Source organism: Drosophila serrata, unplaced genomic scaffold (assembly GCF_035046125.1).
Source record: "Drosophila serrata isolate PLE 108 unplaced genomic scaffold, ASM3504612v1 contig_190, whole genome shotgun sequence".
Classification (NCBI taxonomy): domain Eukaryota; kingdom Metazoa; phylum Arthropoda; class Insecta; order Diptera; family Drosophilidae; genus Drosophila; species Drosophila serrata.
In genome coordinates this window covers 1,284,575-1,305,165 of record NW_028257088.1, presented here as the reverse complement: position 1 = coordinate 1,305,165, position 20,591 = coordinate 1,284,575, and the positions used below count along the sequence as shown (strand labels likewise).

The 20,591-nt window shown below is 40.2% G+C and overlaps 4 protein-coding genes across 6 annotated transcripts in view; all 4 read left to right on the top strand.

Annotated features, from left to right (window-relative positions):
- The window catches only part of prage (RNA exonuclease prage), a 31,270-nt gene extending 25,649 nt beyond the window's left edge, over window positions 1-5,621 (top strand). For all 3 annotated transcript variants that reach the window (XM_086829356.1, XM_086829358.1, XM_086829357.1), the window contains exon 3: window positions 2,148-5,621. In XM_086829356.1, coding sequence (XP_086685482.1) covers window positions 2,148-4,141 — 1,994 coding nt within the window. In that variant the 3' untranslated portion in view covers window positions 4,142-5,621. The remainder of the gene's footprint in view (window positions 1-2,147) is intronic.
- Window positions 5,622-13,458: 7,837 nt separating this feature from the next.
- On the top strand, window positions 13,459-14,713 carry LOC110182500 (uncharacterized). The gene is made up of 2 exons (XM_020950549.2): window positions 13,459-13,982; window positions 14,078-14,713. Exon 1 carries the CDS (start codon window positions 13,577-13,579, stop codon window positions 13,895-13,897), a length of 321 nt encoding a protein of 106 aa, XP_020806208.2. The 5' UTR covers window positions 13,459-13,576; the 3' UTR covers window positions 13,898-13,982; window positions 14,078-14,713.
- Window positions 14,714-15,107: 394 nt separating this feature from the next.
- On the top strand, window positions 15,108-17,763 carry LOC110182497 (uncharacterized). Its single transcript, XM_020950546.2, has one exon. It carries the CDS (start codon window positions 15,398-15,400, stop codon window positions 16,391-16,393), a length of 996 nt encoding a protein of 331 aa, XP_020806205.2. The 5' UTR covers window positions 15,108-15,397; the 3' UTR covers window positions 16,394-17,763.
- Window positions 17,764-18,078: 315 nt separating this feature from the next.
- Window positions 18,079-19,518, top strand: sta (stubarista 40S ribosomal protein SA). Its single transcript, XM_020950548.2, has 3 exons — window positions 18,079-18,110; window positions 18,350-18,593; window positions 18,822-19,518. Exons 2-3 carry the CDS (start codon window positions 18,375-18,377, stop codon window positions 19,416-19,418), a joined length of 816 nt encoding a protein of 271 aa, XP_020806207.2. The 5' UTR covers window positions 18,079-18,110; window positions 18,350-18,374; the 3' UTR covers window positions 19,419-19,518.
- The last annotated feature ends 1,073 nt before the right edge of the window (window positions 19,519-20,591 follow it).

Here is a 20,591-nt window from a genome sequence, read left to right as displayed (position 1 = left end):
TTGTGTTTGCGGATTGCATTTCGCAATTTTGCAAATTTCACAATTTCCATTGGGGAAAGAGCGAAAGAGGGAAAGAGATGCGGGTAGGAAGAGTATATTCACTGTGCCACAGATAAGAAAATGTCGTCGACAACGACGATGAAAGCGTCATAAGTCTCCCTGACTGACAGATGACACTTGACGGACTCGAAAGACTCAAGTACACATGTACATATGGCATATTATGGTTGATTTGGGCTCTGGATTTCAATATCCTGGCCTGGAAATCGAAAAAATCGATGCCAACGATAAATATCGATTTTACAAATGAAAATATTACGATAGATTTATCGGTTTTGGCATAACATATGGCATAACATGGTTGATTTGGGCTCTAGATTTCAATATCCTGGCCTGGAAATCGAACAAAAATCGATGCCAGCGATAAATATCGATTTTAAAAAAGGAATATATTACGATAGATTTATCGGTTTTGGTCTTTTTCTGCAAAAAAAACAATCGATCTATGCGATAACCACGATATATTTATCGTTTAGCTGGACTTTGTTCCAAGACTTGAAATTATATGCAAATGGAAATGGAGTCTTAAATATTTCACATTTAAATATAACCCCAAGTATGCATAATTATGATGTGAATAGGTAAGCGAAGCGTTGATAGATTGCGTCCGATAAATGTGAGCTTTTCGTTGAATTAATATTCATAAATTCGGGCTTAACAGCTTCCATTAATTAAGTTTGCTTTATTTATATCCAGCATATAAATGTAAACCCCACGAAAATCTTAGGCAACAGGTCATAGTTTGGGATTTTCGAACCCCTTGGCAACACCCCAACCCGTACCCCCTTTTTTTGTGCTTATTATTATTATTATTATTATGTTTTTTCGTTTTGTTTAAATGATTAAGTCGAGAACGAGAATGGGAATGGGAATGGGAATGAGGAGAATCAGAATGAGAATGAGAATGCGAATGGGGGAAATGATGAGCTAAATGCGGAAGCCGCGACAGCATGAAGCGCTTAATAGGTAGAAAAGAGTAATAATAATAGTCACAATAAAATGTGTATAATTGTAATGCGTCAACACACACGCACACACACTATGTACCCCCTCCCCCTACACCTCCCCCTCCCCCACCCTTTCGGGTGGCAACCAAGCCAAATAAAGTTGAATTAGCTAAATTCGAGGTAGGAACCCGCCCCATACACACATGCGTCAATTTCCAGTCATGCGTAACCTTCCATAGCTCGCTTTTACACTGCAAAAAAAGGGGGTTTACTTGAAAGGGTTTACTAATAAAATTCAATTAAATTCAGCATACAAATAAATCGAAAAAAGAACAATAAAGCATATTAATTCTTGCAACACATCAAAGAAATATATAAAAATAATAAAAAACTAATAATAATACTTGCAACATGTATTATAATCAATATACATTAAAATATAAACCCTCTTTTCTCTCAGTGTATATTAGATAGATAGAGAGAGAGAGAGAGAGAGAGAGAAGAGAGCGCAACTATTTGTTACGTAGAAACAGCAAAAGATCGAAAAGCACGTGGCGAGCATTGATAAGCTTCGTTTTGCGTGTGTGCTTAAGTGTGTGTGTGCGGGCGTGTGTGCCCTGTTATCGCCGCTAAATTGCCTTAGCTAAAAATTTGAATTTCGAATTAAATGTGCATACATTTTATTTGTATTTAATTACCAGAAGAATCCCAAAATTCACAGGGAGATAAGGTGTGAGGGAATTTGTAATTAATTTGTATTCTTAAAAAAATCCCAAAACTGATAAGAATTAATGTTTAACAAGAAATGTTTGTTTAAAGAATCACGGATATGCTTCAAAAAATTCGAAGAATTTATATTATTCAAAAGAAAACTTTGAAGAACAATATTTAAATAGATTTTAAACAAGAAATAAACAATTTATGACAATCTAAACTGCCCAAATAAAATTAAAAGCCGACTAATAATTTAATTAAATCAAATTATATTAAATTGCCTCATTTGCTTGGCTCCAACTAAATGGAAAATTGCCCCAAAATGGTTATTTTGTTATACCAATTAAAATAAATATCAAAAAAATGCATACGCATTAATTGAAACAATTAATTTAACACTTTATCTCTATTGTCCATCTTTTGCAGACAAATTCCTGGGCCAGCACAATCCGGGTCACCGCAATAGCACCAGCAGCGAGGCCACCAGCGAGGACATCGAGTCGAGTAGGGAGCACCTGAGCAGGACCAAGGCTGCTGGTGCTCTCCACTCAGCCGGCAATCACCAAATGGGGCAGGCCAACAAATCGCGTTCAAAGCGTCAGCAAAAGTCACGCAATCAGCAGCAGCAGCAGCAGCAGCAGCAGCCACAACAACAGCAGCAGCAGCAGCAGCAGCAGCAGTCTCTATCATCCGATCCCGGCCAGAAATTGGTCGGCAAGAATGGCAAGCAGAATGGAGGCGGCAAGTGGAATCGCCAGCAGAATGGCCAGAATCCCAGCCAGCAGCAGCAGCAGCAGCAGCAGCAGCAGCAACCAAAGCGTGGCAACAACAAGAAAAAGAACAACAATGGGGGAAACTCAAACAACAACCACAATCACAATAATAACGGCAAGAACAGCATAGTCCTGGGCCACAACAATCCCACATCGCGCAAGCATCTGGCCAGCACCAGCACCGATAGCAGCTCCTCCTCCTCCTCCTCCTCGTCCGCCTTGAGCTCACCCACCAGTTCCCCCACCAGTTCGCCACATGTGAACGGCAATCGGAAGAGGATCGAACGATCCCTGATGCCGGGAGCGGCTCTGGAATGGCGCCGGGAGCGGGAGCGGGAGCGGGGCTGGCAGAATGCCAACTTCTTGGTGCCACCACTGCGGCAGTACGAGCAACAGGATCTGGACGACAGGACACTGGTGCAGCAGCTGCGACGCCATGTCATCGATCATCATCTGCTTCGGGTCTACGGCTATCCCGTGGATTCGGTGATCCATGACGGGGCCATCGAGATCTTCAAGTGTATGCCGCACATGAGCTTTGCCGCCGCCTTGGCCGAGACAGCTCCGGCCGTGACCGTGATCAATTCCCACGATGGACTGATGCAGCGGGAACTGGAGTCGAGTGATTCGGGGAATAGTTCCCCAAATTCCTTGGACTCGGAATCCGGTGGCGACTGGAGCGGCAGCGAATGCGAGTCCAGCTCGGGAGCATCATCATCGTCATCGTCATCGTCCTCGGCCTCTTCCACTTCCGATTGCAGCAACACCTCAGCCGGAGAACTGAGTCTGACCGAGCTCAAGTACTGCCAGTACGTCCAAGTGGAGCGCAGCCTGGCCAAGCCCTGTGCCCGCTGCAAGCGTCACTTCCTGGTGGACGAGCTAACCGGGGAGTATCTGTCCCAGGAGGAGTGCGTCTATCATTCGGGCAAGTATCAGCGGTACTATGATGGCGTCTGCATGGGCCGCTGGAGCTGCTGCAGCGAGAGTGACGAATCCTCGCCAGGATGCTGTCACAGCGACCGGCATGTGTGGACCGGGTCCGTGGTGGGCGTTAATGGGCCGTACTACGACTTTGTCCGCACCCAGCATCGCAAGGAGGAGGAGAAGAAGGAGGAGGATAACCTGTGCGCCGTCTATGCCCTGGACTGTGAGATGAGCTATACGGGCCGTGGACTGGATGTCACCAAGGTGTCGCTGGTGGCCCTCAACGGGCAGCTTGTCTACGAGCACTTCGTTCGACCCGAATGCGATATTGTGGACTATAATACCCGGTACTCGGGCATCACGGAGCGTGACCTGCGCTCCGGTGGCGGCGCCAAGAGTTTGGCCGAAGTCCAGCGCGATCTCCTGCAGCTAATATCCGCCGATACCATACTGGTGGGCCATGGCCTGGACAATGATCTGCGCGCGTTGCGCCTGGTCCACAATACCCTGATCGATACCTCCATCTCGTTCCCGCACTGCAGCGGATTCCCCTACCGGCGGGCGTTGCGCCACCTGACCAAGGTCCATCTGAAGCGCGAGATCCAGAGCGGGGACGGCACCACCGGTCACAGTAGCTTCGAGGATTCCCGGGCGTGCATGGAGCTAATGCTCTGGCGCATCAATCGGGAGCTCCTCGATCCCAACTGGAGCTGGGATGATTGATTGCAGCAGCTGCCGCCAGGGGAGGGGAGGGGGAAGGAAAAGGGGAAGGGGGCGGTGGGTAGGGTAGAGTATAGGGGGGGCCAGCAAGTACTTTTAGTCGTAGCATCTAGGATCTAGGAACTAGCCACTAGCCACTAGCCACTTAGCCGTCGTTCGTCGTATTTAGAAAAGAATAAATAATAAAAAACAGAAGATAAAACCCAAAATCTCAGCCGGTGCCCAGAGTGCCGATTGGCGATCGAAGGATATATGATATATGCTGCCGGGACATATGCCATGTCAGGATACGTTATCTTTGTGAAAGTCAGCCGGAGGGGGGCACGGCACTTACATACATATATATATATAGATATATATAAATATATATAAATATATATACAAGAAATTCAAAAACAAAAGAAAGTAAAGTAAAGAAATCATCTATACTATATATATATATTTTGTAAGTGTATATTTATAGAGAAGAAAAAGAAAAATAGAACTTTAATCTACATATAAATATATATATATATATATATATATATATATATATAATATATATAGATAGATATATATGTATATGTATGTATATAAACATATTGTTTTTTTTTTTTTTTTTTTGAGAACTAAGTGTTTAATTTTTTGAACCACGAGAAAATGTACTGAAGTTTTAGCTGTGATGTTTTTTTTCACTTTCTCACACATATTTACACACACACACACACACACACATAAATATATACACATAAATAAAAAAAAAGAAGAAAAAACCCACAAAAATATATACATAAAGATCTAAAATCTATTTAGACAGACCAACAACACGAAAGGCAATCCAAATACTTTTATTTTTGACCAAAACTTTCAAAGAAAAACAACATAAAAAAAAAAACAATCACTCCATTTTAATCATAAAATTTTAATTTAGGTTTTCGTTTCGATTTACTATTATTATTATTAATATCCTTTTATGTTTATTATTATTATTAGTTCGAGTACGAATGAAGCATCTCATAAGACATAAACATAGGAAATCTATGTTTATGGTTTTCCTTTTTTTTTATCCCCCGTTTTGATTATTTATTTAACGAGTTTTTCACACGACAAAGTTCATTGGAAAATTTACTGCAAGTGTATAATTTTTCACATTGTACTCCAACCACACACACACACACACACACCAACACATCGTAGAGACTAAGCTATATATTTTTGTTTTCTATCAAAACTATCGACGATTAAGCACTATTCCTGGATATCCCTTAAGAGAAAGAGGAATACTTTATTCGAAAATCGATGTTCCTAGCAGCATAAGTTGAGCACAAAATAAATACACTGTAATATGCATGTATTTTATATATATATATGTATATATATATATATATTATTGAGAAGAAAAAGAAGAAGAGCGGTGCAAAAATGCACTGGAAAAAACGATACAATTGACACGAAAATAAATGAAACAAATGATTTGTTTAAAACTAAAAATATCACCTAAAAAGCAACTTGTTGTTCTTATTCGAACCGGAAACGGAAATGGGAAGTGTGGGAAGTATCGGACTTTTGGATGCTAAAATGGAATAAAATGGTAACTGAAACTGGTCACCTCTCCTGGTAATAAATCAGGATTTGGCTGAAAGTATCACGGCCATTAATTTTCACCGCACACATGGCGGATGAGTAATATTGTTTTCTTTATAATTTTTTTAAAGCGGAAAAGAAATTGAGCTGGAAATATATATGTATAGCGGGACAAAGGCACATTGACCCGCAAAAAACAAGGAATATAAAAATCAACGTCACGCCAGACCTTTTTTTTTTTGGGAAATTTCATCTTTTGTATTTTTTAGAGGGAGATCCAAGCAAATGTTCAATTTTTTAAGCACAAGTCTCTCTTACGCGGCTTGGGGGAATTTAACTACCTTGGCCAAATGCTTACAGACCGCGGTGTTACCTTAGTGCGGCGACAATCAAGATCAAACCGCATCTGTTTTTTATTTTTCTGTTTGTAATTTTCTTATTTTTTATTTGCTTTGAGTTGATTTTGTTTTCAGCTGACTGATGCTGGCCCTGCAGTGCGAGGTCAGTGCATAAAGAGATGTAAAACCAGCCAAGATAATACAGTAAGATCTACTTATAAACCTCAAAGTTGTAAGCTTCTGCGTTGAACTTTAATACCCTGCAAGGGTATAAAATAAAAATTACAGAACGAAAAACGATATTTTTATACCCATATGAAGTATATATATTCTTGATCAGCATCAGTAACTATGATCAGTAATTATCAATGAACATTAGGTCACTTTGATCAGTAAATAACTCTGAACACTAAGTATCCATAACAAGAAACTATGATCAGTAAGTATCTATGACCATTAAGTATGTTTGTATGATCAGTTAATAACTTTGAGCACTTGTAAACAATGACTTGCAACTTTTGCAACACAACACATTTCTAAGACTCGGCCGGCAGCAGGCACTTCGTTCCGGGGAAGTTAGAACCAGTTGGGAATCATAAGCACAGATGCGAGAGATTTGTTTTGAAACAAATTTAAGCTATTTGAATGAAACTATGGATTTATTCTTCTATATAATTTTACTAGTATATAGTTCGGAGCATGGCGAATCGGTGGACTATATATATACATATATATATATAGCTGCCATAGGAACAATCGGACGATTTATAGAACTATGACCAATAATTAACTATGACCAGTAATTAACTTTGATCAGTAATTAACTATGAGCAGTGAGTAACTCTGAACATTAAATATCTCTGACCAGTAAATATCTATGGTCAGTAAATATCTATGGCCAGTAAGTATGTATGTATGATCAGTTAATAACTTTGAACACTTGTAAACAATGACTTGCAACTTTTGTAACACAATACATTTCTAAGACTCGGCCGGCAGCAGTCACTTCGTTCCGGGGATGTTTGAACCAGTTGGGAATCATAAGCACAGATGCGAGAGATTTGTTTTGGAACAAATTTAAGCTATTTGAACCAAACTATGGAGTTTTTCTTCTATATAATTTTACTGGTATATAAATCGGAGCATGACGAATCGATGGACTATATATATACATATATATATAGCTGCCATAGGAACAATCGGAAAATTTTAAGAGAAACGAAGTACGACTTTTTCAGTTTTCAACAGATTTTCATGAAATTTTATATATAGCCATTATATATTAATCTAGAATTTTGTGTAAAATTTGATGAAAATCGGACTTCTATATCAATTAGCTGCCATGCAAAAAAGTAAATATAAAATGTACAGGTGAATGATCAAGAATATATATGATTTATAGGGTCGGAAACGACTTTAATTAAATAATTAATTAAATATAACTGTTAGCCCGTTTTCACTGTACTTGATTTGCATCATCTCGTCGGCGGTAATGGCCAACAGCTGTAATGCCAACTTGCGGAAGCATCGCATCTGTGTGATCAGCTGAGGGCTGCTCTCGGGCTGAAAATTAAAGCCAAATATATAGTGTTTGCCCAACTAAGTAATTAGCTATCGGCGAGTGCCGAGATCAGGTAAGGTATTTCAGGCATTTCTGCGTCGCAGCTTCGTCGCGGTATCCCACACACATGCATGCAAAAATATGTGCAAATATATTGACAAAATATATATGGGCTCCTTTACAGCGCGATGCTGCTGCTGCTGCTGCTGCTGCTGTTGATGTTGATGTTGATGTTAGTTAACATCTCCGAAGCAAAGGTTATCAGCAGCCATCGCTGACGTCAGTCCACTTTTCGCCATGTTAGCGTTGAAGTGCGAAAAGAAAATGCCTCAGTATGTGTGTCTGTGCCTTTTTCTCTTATTTTATATTTATTTTTTTGTGTGCAGTGTAAAGCAGTGAAAGTAGAAAGTGATTCAAGAGGTGGCGGCATGTTAATGATGATGCTAAAGCCACGCTGATGACGAAATCTCAAACTGCAAAGCAATGCACTTGAAGAAATAAGTAGTAAGCAGCAATCAGATTCAATTGAGCAAATTTTAGATAATTTTTAAGTTATAATTGGTAGTGAAATAACTTTCTAACTTCTGCACTCCCTGCAATTCCAATTGGATAATTGAGAACAAAATATAATTCGATTTCGATGCCAATCAAAACATTATTTTAAATTCATATAAAATATCTATAAATAATACTAGTAATAATAATATATAGTAAAATAAGACTTGAAGTAGATCATTCATTATTAAGGTTTTGCTTGCATTCAGTTTTTTTTTTCTTGTTTATCCCCAAATTCAAAAATTGCCAACACGAAAAAAGGTAAACAAAGGCAGAAGCTTTCAAAATATCAAAATTGACACCCACAAGAGAGGATGTACAGTTAAGTGACTCTCTCGCTCTGAGATTCCGTTTTCCAGCGCGAGAACAGAGTCAGTAACGGCAAAAAAGAAGCAGGACAAAAGAGAAGGAAAAAATGCGCGCCCGACGAGGATGACAGCAATAAGAAAATAGATTTGTTTCACTCACTCACTCGCTGACGTTGTTGTTGCTGCAGATCCCAACGGCGAATTAGTGACCAAAGACACAAAAAAAAAGCATTGGACACTCACATTTTTCGCACTTGCACATAAAAAAAACAACAAAAATAACTAGCCAGAAAAACGCACTGATCTGGGCTACACACATGCATATATATGTATGTACGTGGTTTGGGAACTAAGAAAAACAAACACGGCAGAGGCCTGGCTTTTCATTTGGGGCTGTTCCCCCCTTGCCCACACTTCACTAACACCTTCCACTGCCGGGGCTCGGCGATTTTCGCATAGATCCCGACAGCGAATTAGTAAACGAAGACACACACAAAAAAATAGAAACAAAAACCTTGCACACTCACAGTTTTCGCACTTGCACATGAAAAAAAAAACAACAAAAATAACTAGCCAGAAAAACGCGCGCACTGATCTGGGCTGCACACACACATACATACACACTTGCAAAAACGCGGCAGCCAACACGGCTTTTGATTTCGGGCTGTTGCAGCCTTGCCCCCACTTCACTAACACTTCCCTGCCATAGATCGACAGTTTTCCGAACTTTTCGCACTTGTCACAGGTTTTTCCGCGGTGGTTTTCCCTTTGATTTTCCTTTTAATCGAGGAGACGATCTGCAAAGCGACCCTTTTCGTTTTCCTTTTCTTTTCGATAATTTTGTTCTCCGTTATTCCCGGCGATGAGAGCTGACTTCCGAAAGCCGCCGGGAGAGGTCGCTTCGCGATAATGGAAGAAGGCAATTGTTTGGGCTTGTTGGCGAGAGAGGGCGTAAGGGAATGTCATAAATAACAGCTGGACAATGCAATTGGAATCTGGGGGCGGGCGAAAGCTTTTCTATCTCATCTTTCTAATTGGGTAAATTAAAATAAAATTAATAACAAGAAAGGAGGCTAATTTCGAGGTATATTAAATCAATATTTTTATATGCTATTTTTATGGGTAATTCAAGTTTTTCAAATACCATAACTAAGCCAAAAATGCATTAATTTTAATTCGGACAGCGGTTCTGTGCTAGTTTTTATCAGGTTAACAAATCTGCATATTGAGTTTTTAAATTTTAAGTATTTAATTTTTGGCCAAATTTTGGCAGTTTTTATAATACAATTTTGAGCAAAAAAAATTGGAAAAAAACTCGAAAATTAATTTTTCCACCGGACATGGCTCAATCGACTCGGCTGTTGATGCTGATCAAGAATATATATGATTTATGGGGTCGGAAATGATTCCTTCACAGAGTTTCTAGCTTCTGAATGAAATTATAGTACCCTATATTATATAGTCGTCTGATCCGGCCTCTTTAACCTTTACAAATCCAATTGTTGGTAAACCAGTCAAGTTAAGTTATTTTATAAATATTTAAATGCTAAAACAACATTTAATTTAAGTGCAAACAATATTATTTGCTGGCAAAGCCAAAAATCAAATAAATCAAAAAGAGCAGAGAGGGAAAAACCCACTGATCGATTTTTAATCGATTTAATTTCTTGCCTTTGCTTCGTGACAAAATATATATATGTATATATTTATATATATAGGAGGAGAATCGGATTTGGATTAGCTTTGCGGTTGATCCGACCAACAACTATTGATGATCATTTGACGGATGAAGGCGATCGACTAAATATAAATTGAACGTTCGTGTTTGGCACATTTGTGCGAGAAATCGCATCAATTGTTTTAATTGTCTGCTATATATGCTATATATATGTATATATATATATATATAGACTGTGTGTGCGATCTATAGCTATATGTATATAGCAATCTCCGAAACGAAATCTAAGGCAATGGCAGTATGAGGATTATGCAATCATTGCTCCGAGCAAGTGGAAATCGGAATCTAAATCTATATCTCAAACGGAGGGAGGAGGAGGAGGCTACTATTGTTTATATATTTACATGAGAGTAGCATGCAAATATTTAGCTTTTTGTTATTTTTCAGCATAGCTCAAAGCCGAATTAAAAACTGCAATTAAACAACCATTTTGCAGTCGTTACGGGAGATGACACATTTAACAATGACAAATTGCAGGGCTAAAATATACCAAACTATACTATATAACCAAGTTAATAAGACCACAACTCTGTTTTCCATTTCTGAACAATCTGCATTTAAAATTTCTTACAAAAAGACTAGCCTACTTCATGTGTTTTAAGTTGTAAAAGAATATATTTATATATCAAATTATTGCAATCAGTAAAAATCGGAAGAAGTCATATCCCATTCATCAGATATTTTCATATATATCTCGACCACGTACTCACTGATTTTTCCAGACTCCAACTGAGACAGCATATGGTCGCTTGGAATACCAAGTGATTCATGGATTTTGTGTAATAATCGCAATAAATTTCGTTGTTGGAATTAACCAAATATGGCGATATCCGAAAATCGAGTTCCCCCAAAAACTGACCAATAATCTGTCGATGATTCACAGTCGAGGAGGCGTCATCGTTGACATTTCTTAAAAGAAGTCTCGTCGTCGTCGTCGTCACTAAGATATATTTATTTATTTTGCAATTTTGGCGTCACCCACCTGTTGTTCTTTATGTTTTTATTTACGATCGCAGACATAAATAGGCATTCATTTATGCCTATAAAATGATTTTTACTGATTTTACCCATCATCAAAGCAAAAGAAAAGATATTTACGGAGTTTCAAAGGGAGTTATCTATTCTATTTGATTTTAAAATATTAAAAAATATATATTCATGGTAAATCATATTTTTAAATAACATTTTAAATACCAGTAAATATTTTGAAATACATTTTTAAGAACCTATTTCATATTATATCTTTATAGGTTTATTAAAGTTACTTGATTTAGGTATCCAAGTTTGTTCTATCAATATATATCAATTATATTTTAAGTATTAATGGTGGATGGTGAATATTTTTGCTAGCTTAAAATAATTCTTTTGGAACATAAAGTAAGCTCTTTTCAGGTGCTAATATTTACTGCCCTGCGCCAAGCCAAGAAGTGTAAACAAATTCTACATGTTTGGCCGTCCAAATGTCGTCATTCCCTGGCATATCGCGTATATAGTTTATAAAGATTATATAGTATAAAAAATAAGCATAGAGCGACGACAACGACGTGGTGACGTGATAGTTGGCATCGACTGAGGGAATTTCGCTGCCCAAACCCCATGACATAATTACCCAAAACGGAGCAATATATGATATGTGCGCCTCCATATGGACAGCCTCGTATCATAAGCTAACAGAAAAATACAAAATATAATAATAATAAAATGTCAACGTAAAGGGGTTCCTGTTTCAGCACGCGGAAAAAAGATACAATTTGCTGGAGAATTATTTATTCGAAAAATCAAAGTCTAAAAAACTCATAACTAAGCCAAAAAAGCATTAATTCCAGTTCGGAAAGCAGTCCTATGTTAGTTTAGGCTAAAAAATCTACATACTCAATACAAAATGTTTAAAATTTGACATTTTTATGTATTTTTCGAAATTTTAACAATGTAACCCCTTATAAAATTATGAAAATTTGTAAAAAATTAAATTTTTGCGGGACATACCTAGATCGACGCGGATTTTTGTGCTGATCAAGAATATATATAATCTATGGGGTCAGAAATGACTCCTTCGCGAGTTAGAAGCTTCTGACTAAAGGTCTAATACCATTTTTTGACTCGATATTTATGAATAATTTTCTTTGATTATTTTTCTATAAATAAAATTCATAATAATACATTTAATGTAGTTTGTTTTAAATATTTGATGTCTTTTGTATATATTTTATTTCGCTTTATTTTCTCTTGCTTTATAATAAATATTGTTCGCATCATATTAATCATGTCCCGCTTGTGATATAATTTTTCCTTGTGTAAATGATTTTCCCCCACAACTATGAAAATGTTTGCCTCTGCAAATGATTTTCCCGAACCCCCTCCCCGACCCCCGCAGTGCAATAAATTATGACGCTAATCGAATTGCAATCGAGCATGGAATTGATCTAATCACAATTACCCATATGGTCGGTCTGTAATATGTTTCTGTTCCGTAATGCCTGAGTGAGTAAATATAAAAAACAAATATTATATTTATTTATTTGTACGTTAACTATTTGTATATAATTATGGAAATTAAATGTATCAGTGTAAAGCTGAATTAGTTGGAAAGATTTGTGGACAGATTTGTTGTTTATATTTTTCAAATTATCAAAATAAAGCTTAGCAAAAGAAAGAACAATTCTTGCTGAATTTATTATACAATTTAGTTGCTTAAGTTATTAGTTTTTTCTACAAATATTTGTAACTTTGCTTTATTAATATCAAATATCTCTCCGACAGCAAGCTATATAAATTTGACTGCTTATTTATCGCATTTTTTCACTCGGCCCATGTTTGGGCCATAACTCAGGTTTTTCCTACTGCAGAGGGGTAGGTGGGGGGGAGTGGGTTTTCCACCCAATATCGTTATTCTTTGCGCCCCGCCAGCTGTCCGGAGATCAGGTCTTGGGAACTATGTGAAAAATGCAGCCGCCGCCTTGGAATTTGGAATTTCTTTATCTCTTTTTTTGTTTTATTTTTCTGAATGCATTGTGAATCATCTGTTGGGTCGCACTTTCGCCGGTTAAAAAATGGGAAATTTGAAAGAAAGAAAACCAGTTTTCCCCCGCCATCATTTGCTGCTTCGTTCCAGTTCTTTGAAAGCGAAAGTAAGCTGATCTCAAAGGTTTTTAATGATTATTTCATTTAGGAATCTATATAAATGTATATATTTTGATTTTGTTTTGAAATCCAAGTGGGCCTTGGACATAAAATCTTAACATGTGTAGGAAACCGAATACAGTTTCGTCAGTTAATATCGTGTACCCGAAGTGAAAACATCTAATTCCAAAAATTTTAATCCTTCTTTGTTTTTTGTTTTTTTGTAGTAAATTTTCTTCCCATTTTTTGTTAAAAATGCATTTTTACATTTCGAAATTTTTGTCCCTGGTATGTTTTTCATTCCTGTATGTGATATTACTCGTAGCGCGTTTCGTCTCGGATTGGCGTAAGGTGCCGCGCCCGGTACCGGTACCGGTACCGATACTGGTACCTGAACCCGTACCCGTACCCATGGAGGTCCAACCGGAACCGGAACCGGAAACGGATCGGCTTGAGGATGATGATGGACGCGATGAGGCGAATTCTCCTGGACGCAATTCTCCTCCGGCCCCACGTGCTCGTCGTCCAATCGGAGGTCGCAATAGGGCACAGGCCAGGGAAGATGCTGAGCAGTAAAATTAGCAGGATTTAGCAATCCTGCGTCGTTATTGTTTATTGTTTTTTTGTTCCATATGCTTGAAAGCGAAATTGCAGCCAATGGGTAAGCATAATCATTAACTAATCTATACACCATACATATATCCTTGCTTATTTCTTCGTATTAATTTCTTAATTTCCACCTGACTTTAATGGCAGTGAAATGCGAATACACTGGAAACAAAAATAACAAGATTTAAGCTACATGATCACATCAGCAGATCCATCCAACGAACGCTTAATTCAAGTTGAAGGCTTCGGCTTCGGCTGCGGCTACGACTTTGACTGCGTCTCCGGCTAAACAAACGCACCTTGGCTGCCAATTTCGCTGTTTAATTTTTGGTTTTTCGTTCGTGTTTTATCAAGTTTTTGTTGTCTCTGGTGTGCGTATTTACCTACCTTGCACGGCGAGCAGCTTTTCGACACCCACAGAGCCGGTGGCGGTGGAGGAGCAGGAGGAGTACACACGTGGGTCGACGTTGCTGCTGCTGCTGCTCTTGGTGAAAGTTCAAGGCCGGCGCAAAGAAGCTCAAGCCCCGTGGGCTTTTACCTCGCCATCCATCTGGCGTAAATTGTAAATTTTATGTGTTCAATTTTTGCCCCGAGCTGGTGATCACTGATCAGTGACTTTGCCTATCCTACGCCAGGTGGAAGCAGGATGTGAGGCCACCTTGAAGACGTTAGTTAATAAGGAATTGCCGTAGATGGAGTCACGTTTATCTAAAGGCACATTTATATGTTTTCATGTGTATAACTTTTTAAGGGGACATAGAATACAAGAAAAAGTGTGCGGTATATAATTGTTGTTTTACTTTTAATACCATACCATCTGGATAAAAGATTTATTATTACGAATTTAAATTCAAATTCAAAAACCTAACGGCCATTTGCCAGCTGTCTTTGGCCCTCACTAGTGGTGAATATCAAGTGATAGGTAGAAAAAATCGAGTATTTCCAGATACACATACATTTAAAAAGACTATCGATAGATAGTTTATTAAAATCGAATTATATTTGTTTCTATATATTTCTGATGTAGTTTTACAAGTTCAACAAGTATGTCATTAAGTTTTTTCAACATTTACATTGATAAAAACAAAGATATAAATATATTTCCATTCATTGCCAAGTATCGATAGCCCCAGCCCTATCGATAGGCTTGCGCCTGGAAGCGAAAGCTTTTGCGCGCGAAAGCTTGCAGTTCCGCTGGTAGAGCTTTTTTCCATATTGATTAGTTATGTCGCTTTTGTTGTTTACTCGCCACATTTTTGCCAGTTAATTGTGCCTAGGCGGTGCGCGGGACATAGGGTAACCTAAGACAGCAACAAAAGCCGCAACAGCAGGAACTCGAGCAGGAGCAGCTGCTCCCGATCTCCCCCAAGGAAGATACTGAAACGTTATCGAAACGAAATCAGGTCGCAGCAGGAATCGTCGTCGTCGTCGTCGTAGGGAGCGAGCGAGCGCACAAAATATACACCGATGTCCGCGGGTGTGGGTGGCGGAGGGAGCATTACCACCGAGCACCACAGTCGCCTCTACTTCCTCAACTCGCCGACGGGCCGCGATCCGTTCTTCATTAAGCCGGAATATCTCAGCTATGAGAGTCCCATGCACCATGCCCTCTATCCGGGCAATCGTGGCCTCATAGAGTATAATAACTACACGAGCTCAGCGGCCGCCGCCGCTGCCGTTGCCTCCGCCTCTGCCTCAGCCACCGCCTCCTCCGTCGTCTCAGCCTCATCGGTAACCGTAGCGGGTGCTGCTGGTGGGGACTCGGCCGTATCCGCTGCCAACAGCAGCAGCAGCGCCACAGTTAGCTCCAGCACAGCAGCAGGAGGAACAGGAGCATCAGCAGCAGCGGCGGCGGCATTGGGCCTGGAGAACGGCTTCCCCCAGCAGCAGCAGCTTCAGGGAGGGAATCCCCACCAGCAGCAGCAGCATCAGGAAGTCTCCCAGCAGCAGCATCCCCTGCACCATCATCTATCCACCGGTGTTGTCGTGGTCGGCACCGGAGGTGGCATCAACGACGTTGTCGGCGGTGGAGGTGTTGTTCCCGGCCTTGCAAACCTCGGCGTCCCACATCTCGGCCAGCAAATCTCGCTGGGCCAATCGTCGCGAGCGCAAAAGGCAGCCCGGCGGCGGAGCAACGAATCGATTGAGGCACGCGAAAGGCGTTTGGAGAGGAACGCGGCCCGAATGCGTGACAAGCGATCAAAGGAATCGGAGGCGGAATACCGCATCCGGCTGGCCAAGAATGCGGAGGCGAACCGTGTGCGCAGGCAGAACGAAACGGAAGTACAAAGAACCCTAAGACTGATGAAGAATGCCGCACGGCAGCGGCTGCGCCGCGCCTCTGAGACGGTTGAGGAGCGCAAGAAGCGTCTGGCCAAGGCCGCGGAAAGGATGCGGGTGGCGCGAGCCAGTGCGCCCAAGGTCATCAAGCCTCCGCTGGCCGACAGGCTCAAGGGCTACTGAACGGGAGATCACAGAGGAGCAGGCTTAGGCCGCAGCAAGGAGGAGAAGGAGGTAAAGCCATTTGTGGAGCTGGCTCCAGCACCGGAGAGGAGAGCAGAGGAGCCTTAGTATTGGCTTTGGAACACACACACATCTATAAATAATATATATTGTATACAATCCAGTCAGAAGCAGAACGAGCTGCGGGACGTGAAGAACCAGTAACCGGAAACAGAACCAGGAGCAAGGAGCAAGTAGGAGGTTCGATGGGGCAGCAGCAGGCGCCTTTCTAGGATTAGGGCCTGGGCAATTTTTTTTTTTAAGTTAACATTTAAACAGGATAAAGATGAAGAAGCAAACGTAACGTAAAGCATAAAGTAAAGTAAAGTATTTTTATAATGCATGCATTATATTCGTACGATATATAAATATATACATACTTATATATATAGATATATATATATATATAGTTATGTATACACACACACACACCTAGAATAGTCATAGCACACACGACACACACACACACACACACACAAGAACCCCCCAAAAAGGCGGAACTTCCCCCCAGAGGAGGAGGAGCAGCGCTTACAGGGTGCCTCTGCCTCTCAGTTCAACAAGGTGCCTTGCTGAGCAACAGGGTGCTTCACTGTCTAACAGGATGTGTAAAAAGGAGTCACTGCTGATGTCGCCGAGGGAAAGGAACAGTTTCCAGGCAACAAGTGAGCCAAGCTGGACGCCACTCCATCAAAATCGCGAGCTACGAGGCACCCTAATGTAGGAATCAGTGGAATCAACCCCCATATGTGTGTGCATGTAACCCAAAACGGACATGGGCACTAACATAAGGACTGGCATACACACCCGGCGGCGGCACACACACACACTCATAGCAATCATCACATATGAGGCATACACACACACCACACACGACGGCCCGAGCATGGGCCTTCGTTGCCAGGCACATGACGCAGCACGCAATCCTTAGTCCTGCCACCCTCCGCCCCCCTCCACACCCACATCCACACCCACGCCCACGCCCACTCGGGGCTCACATGATAAATATATTATTCTAATTAATATTAATTAATAAACATGTAAGTTCTAGTCGAAATTTAAAATTGTTTTCTCATTTTTTCCTTGTTGATTTATCTTCCGTCAAAAAAAAAATACAATACACAATACGTTTATCAATTGTTTTCGCCTTAAACTTAAGATTGAAATACATTTTTATGTATGGTAATATTCAATGTACACTAACAATAACAAGATTATAACAAAAACAAAACACATGGACACCAACAAGACGAAAAAACAACAACAAACAACTGAAAACATAACAAGTGAAAAAATGAATATACTTGAATAAAGTTGCATTCACAATTTTTAAATGGTTTTTGTGCTTTTTAAATGGGTTTCAGATCAAGGAATTATGGGAGAAATGTATATTTAGCAATAGCAGTCATATATATTTCTTATACATTTAATTTCACTTGAAAACTTATTGGTTTTAGAAAGATGCAACAATTTTATTCAGTTCCCGGTAACTTTTTAAATTCGAATTGGACAATCGATATGCTACGAATACAAATTCGACTAACCGTTCAAAAAAATCGAATCTCTAAATAGCGATACATCGACAACACATATCGAATGGCCATATCGATAGCGATCTGATGTATTGCCAGCACTACCATGAAATCGTCCATTTTGTCAAAACTCCCAGCGGCATCCAGACGTAAGTTCCGTGAAAAATCAAAAATTGACACAAAACTCTGTGGTTACTTGGACAAAACCCATTGAAATACTCCTCGCCATACAGCGATGACATACCACAATAACCCATGCCACAGAGATCCCTCCCGTAGAGTGCAAACTTCTTTGAATTTGCTTGCGGCGGATGTGCACGTGGTTTGGGGTTATGTTGAGACTGCAGCTGAAAGTGTGCTAACACGAGTTCTTGTTAATCCTCAACAGGTTCCGTAACTCTTTCCACGTTAACATGTCGGGAGGCTTAGATATTCTGTCCCTCAAAGAGGACGACATCACCAAGATGTTGGTGGCCACCACCCATTTGGGTTCGGAGAACGTCAACTTCCAGATGGAGCAGTATGTGTACAAGCGCCGCGCCGACGGTGTCAACATCATCAACCTGGGCAAGACCTGGGAGAAGCTGCAGCTGGCTGCCCGCGCCATCGTGGCCATCGATAACGCCTCGGATGTGAGTATTTGCTTCCATACATACATACATATATATATATATATGTACCCACCTTGTGTGTCGCGTGGCTTAACATGATGAATTTTTTACTAATCTTTCGGGTATGAAATGCAATGATTTCAATTTTACCGCTGACCAGCCACGCTTCACAGGCGCCGAACCCTTCCGTTCGTGTGTACTTCGTTCGAAATCCCTACTAATGTTTCTTGTCTTCTGTTCCCGCTGTAGGTCTTCGTCATCTCGTCGCGTCCCATTGGCCAGCGCGCCGTGCTGAAGTTCGCCAAGTATACGGACACCACTCCCATTGCTGGCCGCTTCACTCCCGGTGCCTTCACCAATCAGATTCAGCCCGCTTTCCGCGAGCCCCGTCTGCTGGTTGTGACCGATCCCAACACCGATCATCAGCCCATCATGGAGGCCTCGTATGTGAACATCCCGGTGATTGCCTTCACCAACACGGATTCGCCTCTGCGCTACATCGATATTGCCATTCCGTGCAACAACAAGTCGGCCCATTCCATCGGCCTGATGTGGTGGCTGTTGGCCCGCGAAGTTCTCCGCCTGCGCGGCACCATCTCTCGCAGCGTCGAGTGGCCCGTGGTTGTCGATCTGTTCTTCTACCGCGATCCCGAGGAGGCTGAGAAGGAGGAGGCCGCCGCCAAGGAGCTGCTGCCGCCACCCAAGATTGAGGAGGCCGTCGATCATCCGGTCGAGGAGACCACCAACTGGGCCGATGAGGTTGGCGCCGCTGAGACCGTTGGAGGAGTCGAGGACTGGAACGAGGACACCGTCAAGACCTCCTGGGGTAGCGATGGCCAGTTCTAAGGAAGCTGCCTGTACACACTTGCTCTTGTCGAGCGCAAACGACGCCAACGCCTACTCTGTCGGGGCATAAATAAACATTTCTTATGTTTTCCATCTAAAATCAATGTTTTTATTCTTTTTAAGTCTTATAATGGACCTTGATTCATGCTTTAAACAGGGAAATCCTATCTGTGGGTGTTACGAGGTTAATAAATCGGCCTAAGAATGTGGAAGTTCAATTTTTTTGTAGATAATTTAAAAATTTGGAAAATTAAGACATTTTACTAGATTTATTTCAGGATATTGAAATTGCTTAAGATTTTAATGAGAAATCGAAATATATATATGCCCTATAACAATAATTAACTTGTTGGTCTTGATATACCGGCACTAAGGCCAAAAATATATGCATTATAGGAATTTTAAAAATATTTTTAATAATTTAGAGCAAATCTAAGGTTTTAAAATGTCATAACTTACCCAAAAATGGATCAATTTCAATTCTGAAAGCTGTTCTGTGCTATTTTTTAGTACGTTAACAAATCAGCATACTCAATTTAATAATATTAAAATATTAAAAGTTTTCATCAATTTTTGACAATTTTAACGATGTAACCCCTTATAAAATTTTGAAAAAAATTCGGAAAAATTTTTTTCTTCCAAAGGTTGCTAGATCGATTCAGATTTTAATCCTGATCCAGAATATATATGCTTTATGGGGTCAGAAATGACTCCTTCGCGAGTTAGAAGCTTCTGACTAAAGGTCAAATGCCATTTTTTGGGCTAATATTTATCAATAATTTTTAATGACAATTTTTTAGACAAATCAAAACTTAAATAATTCATAACTCAGCCAAAAAAGCACTAATTTTAATTCGGAAAGCAGTCCTAAGTTAGTTTTTACAAGATTAACAAATCTGCATACTCAATATAAAATGAAGAAAAATTTTAATTTTTATCATTTTTTTTGTTAATTTTTACGATGTAACCCCTTATAAAATGGTGGAAAAATTTGAAAAAATTAAATATTTGTCGGACATGGCTAGATTGACTCGGATTTTGATGCTGATCAAGAATAAATATGATGTATAGGGTCGGAAATGACTCATTTATGAGTTACAAGCTTCTGACTAAAACTATAATACCAAATTTCTTATTTCCAATTTCGTTAGATTTTCATAAAATGAAAATAAC

What these genes read in the sequence shown, in the direction of transcription:
- LOC110182500 (XM_020950549.2), top strand. Translation starts at nt 13,577, where the DNA reads ATGCATTTTTACATTTCGAAATTTTTGTCCCTGGTATGTTTTTCATTC.
- LOC110182497 (XM_020950546.2), top strand. Translation starts at nt 15,398, where the DNA reads ATGTCCGCGGGTGTGGGTGGCGGAGGGAGCATTACCACCGAGCACCAC.
- sta (XM_020950548.2), top strand. Translation starts at nt 18,375, where the DNA reads ATGTCGGGAGGCTTAGATATTCTGTCCCTCAAAGAGGACGACATCACC. An exon ending in CCATCGATAACGCCTCGGAT is followed by an intron (nt 18,594 to 18,821) that starts GTGAGTATTTGC and finishes TTCCCGCTGTAG; the next exon opens with GTCTTCGTCATCTCGTCGCG.